General features: G+C 35.3%; 1 protein-coding gene across 1 annotated transcript in view; it reads left to right on the top strand.

The window, feature by feature from the left end:
• The first annotated feature begins 317 nt into the window (after positions 1–317).
• Positions 318–12,541, top strand: part of LOC108910305 — an 88,457-nt gene continuing 76,233 nt past the window's right edge. The window contains exon 1 of the mRNA XM_018714870.2: positions 318–625. Within this exon, the coding sequence (XP_018570386.1) occupies positions 494–625 (132 nt within the window). The 5' untranslated portion in view covers positions 318–493. The remainder of the gene's footprint in view (positions 626–12,541) is intronic.

Below are 12,541 nucleotides of genomic sequence, written 5' to 3'. Positions count from 1 at the left end.
TGAACCCCCTATGGCCGTTCCGTTACATAAAAAAAAACAACGATCAAATCTATAACATCTTATTTTGTCCAATTGAAGTTTTGTCGGTCCTTGCATCTGTCTTTAGTTAGCCTTTCCTCCTTCACCATCGGCTTCCCAACCGAAGACACAGCGACGCACCGCACGCCTATAACCCCTTTCCAACCCCCTGGAAGTGGTGAGTGCGCCGAACCCGCCCGACAACGGCCGAATTCCCACTTACTTCTTGCGCCCGCCGGAGAAGAGAGGATTCCCATTCCGCTAAGCTCAAAGCTCAGTTCAGCGCGAAGAGCAGACGGGTGAGGTTGTACGCCGATGATCCTCTCCAGCGAGTCTAACGAAACGATACTACGTACGCGAACCCCACACCCCGGCCGTTTCTGTTTTGTGTTCAGTTCTATTATTTGTGTTCGTTGTGCATGTGCCGGGTTACTGTGCTAGGCAGAGTTCTGGTTTGATCCGCTCCACGACCGAGATGGCCCTCTTCAGGAGATCGCTGGTCTGTCTCGCTACGCTCACGTCGTGCATGGGCATTTTTATTGGCGGAGAGCAGGATGTGGGGAGTCCCCTGAGGGTTGCCCAGTGCAGGGCCACTTGTCTCGAAAGGGTAAGCTGTCTGCCATGTTTGAATTCGGGCCTTTGTTGGGCTCGTTCGTGAATAGAACCGCGGAAATCGCTGGCGATACGACGTAAAATGACACGCCGGGCTCCATTGTAGCTAAAGCTGCGGTGGACAACCTGGATTATTGAGACAGTACGTTGCTGTAACATGCACTTGCACCAAATGAAGTGTTGGCAATGAAAAATATCTTGAAGCTGATCTCAAAGACGTTTTGATGCTGAAACCGTATGTTGCTGCTTCCGTCCGTATTGCCTTTTAGTTCAGAGTTCCAAATTTCCCATTTGTTGTCAAGAGTTTGTAAACAAAACAGTTTTCAAAGTCACTATCTGCGTCTTGAAGCTTATGCTTTCAAAAATACTTATCCAATTCCAAAAGATAGGTGCAAGAAATGAGCACCAGTTGAAATCTTGATTTACGTGCGTCTTTCTCAATGTTAAAACATTGCATTTCTCCTTTAGTAGTCTAACATGAATCCAAAATCATCTTTAAAAATTGATATTTATACGCGTGTGCTTGCACAAATTGAAAGGTCGATATTGCAACGTTTTTCTATACTCACAAGCAAGACGTCGAAAAATTGTTTACCTCGGAGACATTTTTATTAAAAAAACGTAATAATTATCCACTTTTACAAAGAAGACCTGTTTGTGCTTTCGTTCATATTGGTTCTTAGTTCATAGTTCAGAATTTCCCATTCGTTACAGATAGTTTGCAAACAAAACTGTTCCCAAACTCTCTTATTGTCTTTCTGAAGCTTATGCTTTCATAAATACTACACATTTCCAAAGTGTAGCTGTTAGAAATGATAGTTGGAAAAAATGGATGGATTATGTATATATCATATCCAAAATCATCTTCAAGATCTTCAGAAACTGATATTTATTCGCTTGCACTGCAAACCTTGACACTGGCAATAAAACGTCTAAAAATTGTTTGTCCAGAGGCATTTTGATAATGGAAATGAAGTATATTTTCATTTTTACCAAGAAAATCTTCTGTTTCTGCTTCCAGTTATACCGATTTTTAATCCATCTACTGTCAATAATTTTCAACTGAAAGTGTCATCAAATCTTCTATTTTCTTCTGCGTATACATATATATTTTTATAAATATTTAAATATTAAGTTCTGAGGGGCAACTATTAAAAATAATCGCTGGTTCAAATACATTTTTTCAATACTAAGGAAATTATAGATATTTCACCATTGTCTCGATTTCTGTGGAGTAAGTTATTTCCGAGGTTATTTCCAATACGCACCGCATCAAGAATTTCTCGGGTCGTATTTCATACTGTCATGGCGTTTCAAAGACAAATAAAACTAACATACCAATAACTCGGCAATTTCTGTAATTGCTATTTAATATCTGAAATATGCCCCTCGCAATTGCACACTAATAGCTAAATAATTGACTGGTTTCTGAGTTCCAAGGAGTAAATCCAACTTACAATTACAGAAAATTGACGATGGAAACTATTTTTAAAAGTAATTTATTTTCTGTGAAAAACTTTATCATTCAGTGAATTGGAGAAGTCTGTTTCGAACTACTGTTATCAATCACATTGTCAAGGTTTGATGGCATTTTAAGTAATTACATGTTTTCAGAAACGTATCTACTTAAGGATTATCTTGAGAATGTAATTACAATATTTATAATAATCTTCGTTTAAAATGCAATCTATGTGTACTTAATGTGTTCTTTAGATTAAAGTTTTTACAAACTTTTGACCGTTATTTCCAAGGTTATTTCATATGTTTGTTTATTAAACATGTAAACACGTAATGGTAAATAATATTACTGTTTAATGAATCTATTTATATAAAGTTTTAATTAGTAGTTGCTTACTTAAGTTTCGTTTAATTTCCGAGTAATTCAGATAACAAGAATTTATAGTATACACATAAAAGCCCATCAAAGAAGAAAATTATATATTCAGAAATTCGAAATGTTTGTTTTTCGCTTTAATCAGAAAATATAGTTACGTGTAAGAAAAATATGAGTTAACCTGAAGGCTTGTCTAGATCTTTTGTGAGAGTTTCGTTGGAACTGTCATTTTAAAATGAATGAAAATTAGTTTTTAGTTCCTATCAAGAATGCTGTTTTCTTTGGAAACTGTAGTGAAATATACAGGGTGTCCCAAAAGTGACGCCCGTCCTTCTAGGATTTGATTAAGGAGACAAAAACGAATTGAAAATCAAGAGTGGAAAATATTCCAATTGTTTTCCGTTGTTGAGTTATTCAAAAAAGTATTCAAAAACCTAAAAAAGTGAAAATCCATTTTTTTGTCTCAAAACTGAGGTTTGTGCTTATAGGAACCAAGACATATAATTTATAACCAATAGTAGATAAGTATAGTTTTCGATTGTCGGTTGTACCTGGTGTAAGGAATTATTTTAACCTGAAAAGGTTAGAGAAAAATATTTTTTATAATAAAACAAATTAAAATAATAGAAATTGTTTTTACAAAAGGTGTTCAAATAAGTTGTCTTTTACTTCAAGACAAAGATTATCACGATTCAACATTGAAGCATGAACTCTTTGTAGCATCTCTTGGTCTACTAACGCGACAGCAGCGCATATACGGACTATAAATATTTTCTTTTAAATAACCCCAAAAGAAAAATCTAGGAGATTCAGATCTGGTGGTCCAGGAGGCCATGGTCCACCTCTTCCAATCCATCTGTCTTGGAAGTTTTGATTCAGATAATTTTATATTCGTAAGCCATAATGTGATGGAGCTCCATCATGTTGAAACCAATAATTTAGTTTAACTGCTAACGGAACGTCATGCAGCAATGGCAATGGTAAGTTTTCATTTAAAAACATACAGCTGCAGCAAATACAGTTTTGAACTACATAAATATTTAATAGCCCAGCCCAAATGTTTATTTTTAGTTTTTTGAATAATTTTTTAACAATCGGAAAATTTTCCACTCTTGATTTTCGATTTGTTTTTGTCCCCTCAATCAAAATCCATAAGGACGGGCGTCACTTTTGGGGCACCCTGTATAGAAAGTAAGGTAAAATATTTCGGAAGTGCAGCAAAATATTTCAAAAGTGTAGCGAAATGTTTCGGAAGCGTATCGAAATGCGAATTTAGTACCCCGCACCACCTGATCGTCTTCCAACAATAGGAAACATTCCCGGCGTTCGCGAGCGCGATAGTGGAACAAAGAAACTCCGTTTTTTTGTTATTAGATGCACCTGCTTTGAACTCTATGATTCAGCAACATTGATAGCCGCAGTCACGAGTTGCACAAGATCCCATCTGGCCAGATCGAAGATACGGATGTGATGTAGTTACAAAAAGTCCCTGATAGCTCAGCGCGGTTCAAACTTAGGTTATGTTGCTCGTGGCCGCTGATAATGCGCCGAGATAGTTTACGGGTCGCGACAAAAAAGAACGCGTCGAGATGGCGATGGGCCCCGAGACAGATAAGATTGGTTTGGGAGAAGAATCGGAGTGTTTTGTCGGACACTGCGTTGACGTTAAATAAAGGATTTGTATAGTAATGCTTGTCATCGGATGAATTTTGAAATTCACATGAAAGCTATCTGTAATGTGATTTGTTGGATAAGTACTTCAATAGGCGCCTGACGTCACTGTCGGGCGAACGATGACCCCAAGAGTTTGTCTTATTGGCGAATTTGTGACATAAACGTATTTAGAATCCATAGATTTCGAAGAAATTATCGCGGAAAATTTCCCCTGCCGCGGTAAATTGTTACAGTAGTTCCGGTAACCGAACTTTATTGGCTTATGCTTTTCTCGCCAACGAATACTGAACGGACTCGAATTTTATATTCAAATTCCAGGAATTTCGCCACTGTTTCTGTGAAAACATTATTCATGAGAAGTCTTTGTGCCGCCTCCAGGTGCACGTATTGTGGCGTGGCACCTGATCGCGATTTTTTATGCGGCCCTCTTTGTTGCCGCCGCCACCATCCATAAACAAAGCCATTATTAATTGTAGTACGGAGCCGAACCTAATCAATACGCAACGGTTCATTTTGTCCGTTTTTTCCCCGACCGAGACGCATTGTCTTGCGCCGTGCACCCAATTTATTTTTTATTGCCTACCTATAGGCCCCGCCGATGAATAGGGCTGGGAATTTCACCTGGGACAAACAAAAAAGTAGGCCTGGAAATCTTGTAAATTAAGTCCAGCCAGCGGCGGGGTCATCTATTTGATAGCAGGGTCGTCTGAACCCAAAGATTGAAGAGAACAGATTGGAAACCCTTCACAAAGACTAAAAATAGCCACTATTGAAAGACCTTACTATTTCCACATTTCCAAATCCTCCTATGGAAAGGATTTTATTCAAAACGTGGAAAATTTCATCAGCTTTTAACTGTTTTTTTTCGGAATTCGAATTTCTGTGAGATATGAGAAAAACGAAAAAAAATCATTTTTGTTTTCAGAATAGACCGCATCTGACCATTCTAACCCTTATGTACTATTTACATAGATGCTATAAAAATGAGCAACTTCAAATTAATTTATTTTTATAAGAATTTAGAAGTATTTAAGGACAACCAACACATGTTTCGTAAAATAGATAACACGAATGTGCTTATCGCTTACAAACAACGATATAAAAGAATATTCCTAAATTTAAATACAATACAATAATAAATGAAATTTTCTTTAATGCGCATGCTCAGTAACATGGATATAATTTTCATTTATTAATTAATTAGGTACTATAAAACTCAATATTGTTCCATAAATAAATAATAAAAAGGTGTATTGATTTTCTCAAACACTCCACTTTTTATTTTCACCAGATATGCATTTTCGAAACAGTATCTCCCGAACGAAGCATATTGACATATTGCCGCTTAGCTAAAAAATAGCTCATTTGGCCTTGAAAAACATATCTAAATTTGGTGAAAATAAAAGGTGGGGTTTTTGAGAAAATCAATTTTGAAAAAAATAACTTTTTTCCGTTTTTCTCATTTATCTCAGAAAGTTTTAAAGCAATTTGAATTCTGAAAAAAAAAACAGGTAAAAGCTGATAAAAATTTTGCATATTTTTAAAAAACAAAAACGTTTTGATCAGATGATTTGGGTCAAAATGACGGTCATTTGAAAAAAATATGCATTTTTATGTTTGGAATAACGTTGTCCGATGCAAATTTTGACATGACGCCACCGAGCTAGACAAATTGTTTTTGTGAAGAAACAAGAAACACCGGATTCATAAAATTGAAAGTAGATTAACATCCCAAAGTTTTAACAAAATCGAAAAGGTCGTTTTTTTTTCTCGTTGAATCTAACTCTACCATATGTTAATCATACACTAGGCACAGTATAAGGGATATTAAGAAAATCCCAAAATTTTGGGTGATTTTCAAAGAGCTGTAACTTGGGGAGGGAAATGGTCGTAGGGAGAATAAAAAAAAGAAAATTGAAGCGTCTAGTGCCTAGTTTTCGGATCTGGAGTTTAAAATTTTTTTGGGTTAGCAGTTTTTGAGTAATCATAAGAAAATCAACGAAAAAAATTGCAAATATTTTCTTTCTTTTCTTTAAAAAGGCCTATGGACGGTGAGTTATAACTGATCAAAGCAAAAATTTTGACTTTGGCAATCAATTACTCGGAAAATAATGGTTGCACAGAAAATTCAAGCAAGGTTTTGAAAACTCCAAAGTATACTCTACAAGTCGTAATTATGGGTTTTTGATAAAAACAATTTTTTTTTGAATAATGAATTTCATGAAGAAAATAAGGATTATTGATAAAAAACAATTTTTAACTTTAAAAAAATGAATAAAAAGTGAAAAATTACTTATTACATTGATTTCAGTAAAAACGACAAATTTAAACATTCCGGGCACTAAGAAAAAAAAATTGCATCGTTTTGAAATGATCAGGGTTTCTTTAGAACACTTTGAGGTTGAAAAGTTGCAATCGATAGCCTTAATTTATTCATTATTTGCAAAGTTATGCCAAGTTATTCAAATATCCCTAATTATGCAATTTTTTACCCTTTTTCTAACCAACATTTTCACTTCGATTTTTTTTTTATCAAAAACCGATAATTACGGTTTGTAGAGAATACTTTGCAGTTTTCAAAACCTTGCTTGGATTTTCTGTACGACCATTATTTTCCGAGTAATTGATTGTCAATGTCAAAAATGATGTTTTTGCTTTGATGGACGATAACTTAGCGACAAATCATCGTACAGGACTCCGGAACCATTCAAATTGAAGAGAATTAAATTATCTAAAAGAAGTTTATGGTCAAATTACCAAAAAAAAATGTTTGTAGGCTTTTTAAAGAAAAGCAAAAATTTGCAATTTTTTTTGCGTCGATTTTCTTATGATTACTCAAAAACTGTTGACGCTAAAAAATTTTAAACTCCAGATCCGAAAACTAGACATTTGAAACTTCAATTTTCTTTGTTTTTATTCTCTCTGCGATCATTTCCCTCCAAGTTACGGCTCTTTGAATATCACCAAAAATTTCGGGATTTTTTAATAACCCTTAATTTCTGTTCCGTTAAATTGTTCTATGGACGCCTTGTCTGAAATTTTGTGTATATGTATATAAAATCATGCAGAATTACTGTTACAATTTTTATAACATCGTAAGCCAATGCTGATGTATCAAATCTAAAATTGGAAGCACAAACATGTTTTTAATTATAACGTTAATCTAATTCGCCTTCAATACACTATCAAACTTTTAATGAGCTATTCTTCCCCGAATCCCCTCAGTCAATTTTGGTTATCTATAGCCCCAATAAACAATCTTCGGGCATTCTTAGGGGGTGCTTAATCCAAAAATTGGATTCATTAGCCTTGCTGCGACCCGACTTAATCGACTGGCTCCTAATCGTTTCGGCCGGAGGCAAATCGTCGGCTGCAATTTGGGCAGCAGGTAAGGGCCTTTACGGTATGTTACACAGCGTCCGCTAGAAAAGAAAGAAACGGACGTCTCTACAGCTAATTGCCGGGTTTTTTAGCCGTCTAATAACAGACCCCGGTAATATTCTCCGAAATTCGCCACGGTTTCGAGCAGATTTGGGGGAAACAGGCCTTGAGGATGGCGTATGTGATGGGTGACGCAGAGCTGGTGAATAATATGCGAAATGAGGTGAAGCTGGCGGCTTGCTTTCATAAAATATAAGTGCTGGAGTTCTGTTATGCGATATTATGTTTTTAAATTGGAAGTGCCAACAACGGTCAGCAGTAGCAACTAGTGCAAATCTGCAATACCCTAAAAACTTACGAAAAGTTATAAAGAAGGTATCAACTTCAGTGTTTTTAGAGAAGTTTACCGCTTTAGGCGTCAAATAGAGTAATGACCGGGAGCTTGAGGCATAGAATGCAGTAGCGGCAACAATTCGGACGACAGGAAAAACGCGAATTAGCAATCAGACGTATCACATAGCGGTTGACCGGTGCCCAGGCAGTGAATGCATAATTTATGCAATTGGTAGCAGCATTATAATGCAAATATTGCAAAAATTACTGGATATTACCTTACAACGCTGCGCGCGTAATGATTTAATGAGTTGCAACAGAGTGTTTCCCGGGTTATTACAGCATCAAGGTATGCCGCTCAAAATAAATATTTGCCCAACTGGCCGTACATCAAGTTACGGTTTGTTTTTCCACGCAAAGGCGGTACGGCGTTTGGTTTTACGGTTTTTTGGGACCGCACGGTCTCGCCGACGAGACACAGAGGTTTAATTTTCAGATGACAGATTACTGAAATCGTATCCTAATTGCTGTGGAAACATGGGTGTCTCTAGGAATCCATTTGTAGTTTGCGCAATGTATTTAAATATACAGGGTGTCCTACTAAAGTCGGCGGGGTAGGATATTAGGGAAAGTATAGGTCCTAGAGCTTCAAGAAAATTAATTTGATGGATAAATCGACCAAGAGAAATCGCTGCAAATAGTTTTCAAGTTCATTGCTCAGCCGTTAGGGGGCGCAATCTACATACCAAAACATAGAGTTGAATTTTTCTCAGAAATGTTTCCTATTCAGGTATATCAAATAGTCCTGACGGTATCTGTTTCAATAAGTCCATATTTGGGTGAATCGTATATCCACGGAGGTTTTTGGCGTTTTGGCTTTCAAATATCACATGAAAATTTTTCTATGCGCATAAAAAAATTTGTTTTTGATCTTTGATAGACAGTATATAGGTTTATACACTTACCTTTGATACAATAAAAAAAATAGAGTTGATAATTAAAGGAAGTTTGAAGGTAAATAATTATCGGACTGTTGAAGGACCATAGGCATTTGAAAAAATACGCTAATTGTTTTTTTTAAATCGCGAGACATCGATTTAAAAAATCATCAAAATACGAAGTACGAAGCGGCCGCGCTCTCTGCTTGCCCCACCACCACCACCCGTACGATTTTCTCGCTTGCATAAATAACTTTAAACACGTTTTAAAGTAGGTTGCCAATGAAGAAAAGTATTGTAATCTTAGACCTGGTAAGTACTCGGAATACCAAAGGTATTTTTCGAAAAATTAGCCCGGATGTCCCAGTATTTAGTGTAAATGACGGTTAACTTTGATGGGCTATACCTACGTAAACTAATTGACCAATCGATCTGTTTTTTTTTTAAAGAAGCGTCTTTCCAATAACTTTTAAAACCTATTTTAAAAAATTTGATTTAGTTGAATATTCACACAGTTATTCTAATTGTTTATAAGTACAAAAATTCGACCAAATTTTAAACAAGCGCCAGAGCTCTCCTGACGGATTGGAATTTTTCAAAAAGCGTTTGAAAGCTTCAGAACCCTTCTATATGTGATTAAATTTTCAAATATCTAAGAGTCTTGGTTTTTGCTGAGCAAAATTTTGAAAATTTGCAATTTTTTTTTCAAAATCTGGAGCGCAAAATTATGCAAAATCTATAAAACCGATTTTGATGAAACTTGGTGTGATTATTCTACACAACATGAAGTTTTCTTGAGCCTAGTATGAAGGCCCTATACCCAATTTAAAAACACCAAAAAAATTCCCTAAAAGGTAATGTTTTTTAACTCCATTTTTGGCGTATTTTTCGATTTTTACAATAATAATCATGATTCATTCGATTTGTAACTAGTCATATTTTGTAAACAATTTAATTACAAACATTTTTTGCCTGATCCATTTTCCCCTAAAATCAACTCTTGAAAAGATACATAATTAAATAGGAAGAAAAATATGACATTTTTTAATTTTTTTTAACATATTGTGCCGCCAAAAGTTAAGCCCACGTTTTTTTTATGCGCATAGAAAAATTTTCATTTCTAGTGATATTTGAAAGCCAAAAAGTCAAAAATCTCCGTGGATATACGATTCACCCAAACCAAAACAGATACCAGCTAGTCTAATAGTATAAATACGGATAGCTGGATTCATTGCGCATAACTTTTGTTATTGACATTTTGTTCTATCGCTCGACAGAAAGGGTGGGGGAAGCCCGTAATGTCTGATCAGAAAAATGCATTTTTTTTAAGGATTGTCTCATCAAAAGCCCATAGTGTTACACATCGTTGGAAAAGTCTTTTCATGCTTTATCTCGTGGTGAATGCGTAATGTCATTTACCTCAATATGGAAACCAATAGATGGCGTTATTTCAAAAGAATGCCGTTTTATGGTCTTTTCTCAAAAATTTTAAATGCAATGTTATAATATTCTTTACATAAATGAATTCAGTACAAAAAATTGATGAATATAGTATCAGTTTGAAATTTCTAACTAAAATGTTGTTTATTTATTGGCGCTATTTATTCAAGATTAGGTTGTTTCACATTTTCTTAAAAAAGTGAAATAGCAGGAGAAACCTTTTTATAGGTTAGTTTGAAGAGCATAAAAATAGCTACATTTTGACGCAAAAAGGGTTCGATATCTTTTTTTTGATATCAAGTTATTCGCAAATTAGTGAGCAAAAAATAAATAATGATAATGAATTGGGGAATACGACGCGCTAACGAAAATACATTTAATTACCAAAACAAAATGCGATTATAAAGGAACCTAAGAAGATTTTAAGGCTCTTTCAATTTAAGTGATTTGATCCTATAATCACTTTATAAAGGATGTCCCAAAAGTAGGAGGGTGTGCAGCTTAGACTGTGCATAGATTACGTGGAATTTTCCATAGAATTTTCGAGACAAATTGTAGTTCGTCCTATTTTTCATAAAAATTATGCATTTTTTAATATATAGATTTCTAAATAAGTTCTTTTAATAGTATATGTTATGAAAAGTATAACTATGAAGTGGTTGTGTTTGTTGTTATGTTGCTATTGATGCCAAAAAATACAAAAAACAAATGCCATTTGTAACGCTCATATAAAAATTAAATTCTTCTTCGAAGTGGTGGTTATTTTTAACAGATACATTAGCATTCCGATTCATACTTTTGACTGTAATTGATAAATTGGCAAGCGTTATACATCTCGCGAAAACAAAAAGTTCCAAAACGACTCCCCATACATCAATTACACCAGAGGAGTTATTAATTTTCCCGAAGTTTCGGACTAATAGTTCACGTCACAAGAAATTATCAGACCCATTAAACTTTTAATTTCAACCCCTCCATCCGAAGAATTTTCAGAACGCGTATTTGCATATCGACATTCCGATTCGTCACTTTTACTTTTTGATTAATAGCAAGAGGATGATTTATGGCTTTAAAATGAACTTCCCGATTACCTGACGAAATTTAATTATAGGCCGTATTTGCCGAGACTCATTAGCATTGTCAAGTCGAGATGCATAGCGGAAACTTTTAGATCATTATCGAATTCTTCCCTCAGCTATTGGGGTCTTCTCCCAGTTCTCTAAAAAATCGCTAAACATTATTTCGTCGCAGGGTTTCTATAGACAAAAAAGTCCAGCTTACGATTCGTCAACAGTTGCAAATACTTACTCTAATATACACAAAAGGATTATTGATATATTTATTTTTCTTTTTTTTGCAAGGATAACTTTGGTTTCAAATTTAATACATGTTTAGCAACCTCAGGAGTGCCACAAGGGTCCAACGTAGGTCCTTTGATGTTTATTAATGATTTGTGAGAAATTATAGACGGCAACAAGCCTTTATTTGCTGACCACTGTAACCTTCAATGCAGCTCTCAAGTTGTGGCGCTTTATTATTAGAAATTTTGAGTAATATTGAAACATTTAAAACTTTATACTTTTCTCTGGCATCTAGTAAATGACATATATTTGCAAGGTTTAGAAAAAAGTTAGCGTAGGTTTATGAAACACCTTGATTTCAAAATGAAGAGGATTTATCATAATCGAGACTGTCCATTGGTTTACCTGCTAGCTTCTAGGATTGTATAATTAATTTAATAATTTTTTGTTGGGAAATAAACTTCTATTATTATTAATTAAAAAAATCCATACTTTGATGTTATAATTGGTATCTGGAACAACGCAGACACAAAGTGGTCTTAGGTTTTGTGTAATACATACTTTCCTTAATTGCATTTCAACCTCTGTCAGCCGCAGAGTTCGGGGACTGGAATTAATTTGGCTCTAAGTTGGCAACATTTATTCGAGAATATCTCGTCAAAATCAGCCCGCTACACTCCGCACAGTTAAGGGTTCACTACGATTTGGAGGAAAAGAATCCGATTTTACTCTCGACCAGATTGTCCCCGGCGATAAGGCATTTTAAAAACGAAACAAACTACCACGGCTACTATTTCAATCACCGGAGTGCCCAGATAAAATCTGGGACCGTTTTGTACAGTTTTTTTATTTTTTTTATTCTCCACGAGCGTTTACTCATTCTAGATGGCCCTCGGCCAGTCTGTGGCTCTTCCTTTCCGTACCTGGTCGTCCTTGTCTCCGGCACCCATCTTCTCCATCTGATGGCATTATAACTACGAGTGCTTACAGGTTATTACAGGCTAGATAAA

The sequence above is a fragment of the Anoplophora glabripennis genome, unplaced genomic scaffold (genome assembly GCF_000390285.2).
Source record: "Anoplophora glabripennis isolate ALB-LARVAE unplaced genomic scaffold, Agla_2.0 scaffold86, whole genome shotgun sequence".
NCBI lineage: Eukaryota > Metazoa > Arthropoda > Insecta > Coleoptera > Cerambycidae > Anoplophora > Anoplophora glabripennis.
This window is presented reverse-complemented; position numbering and strand designations above follow the sequence as displayed.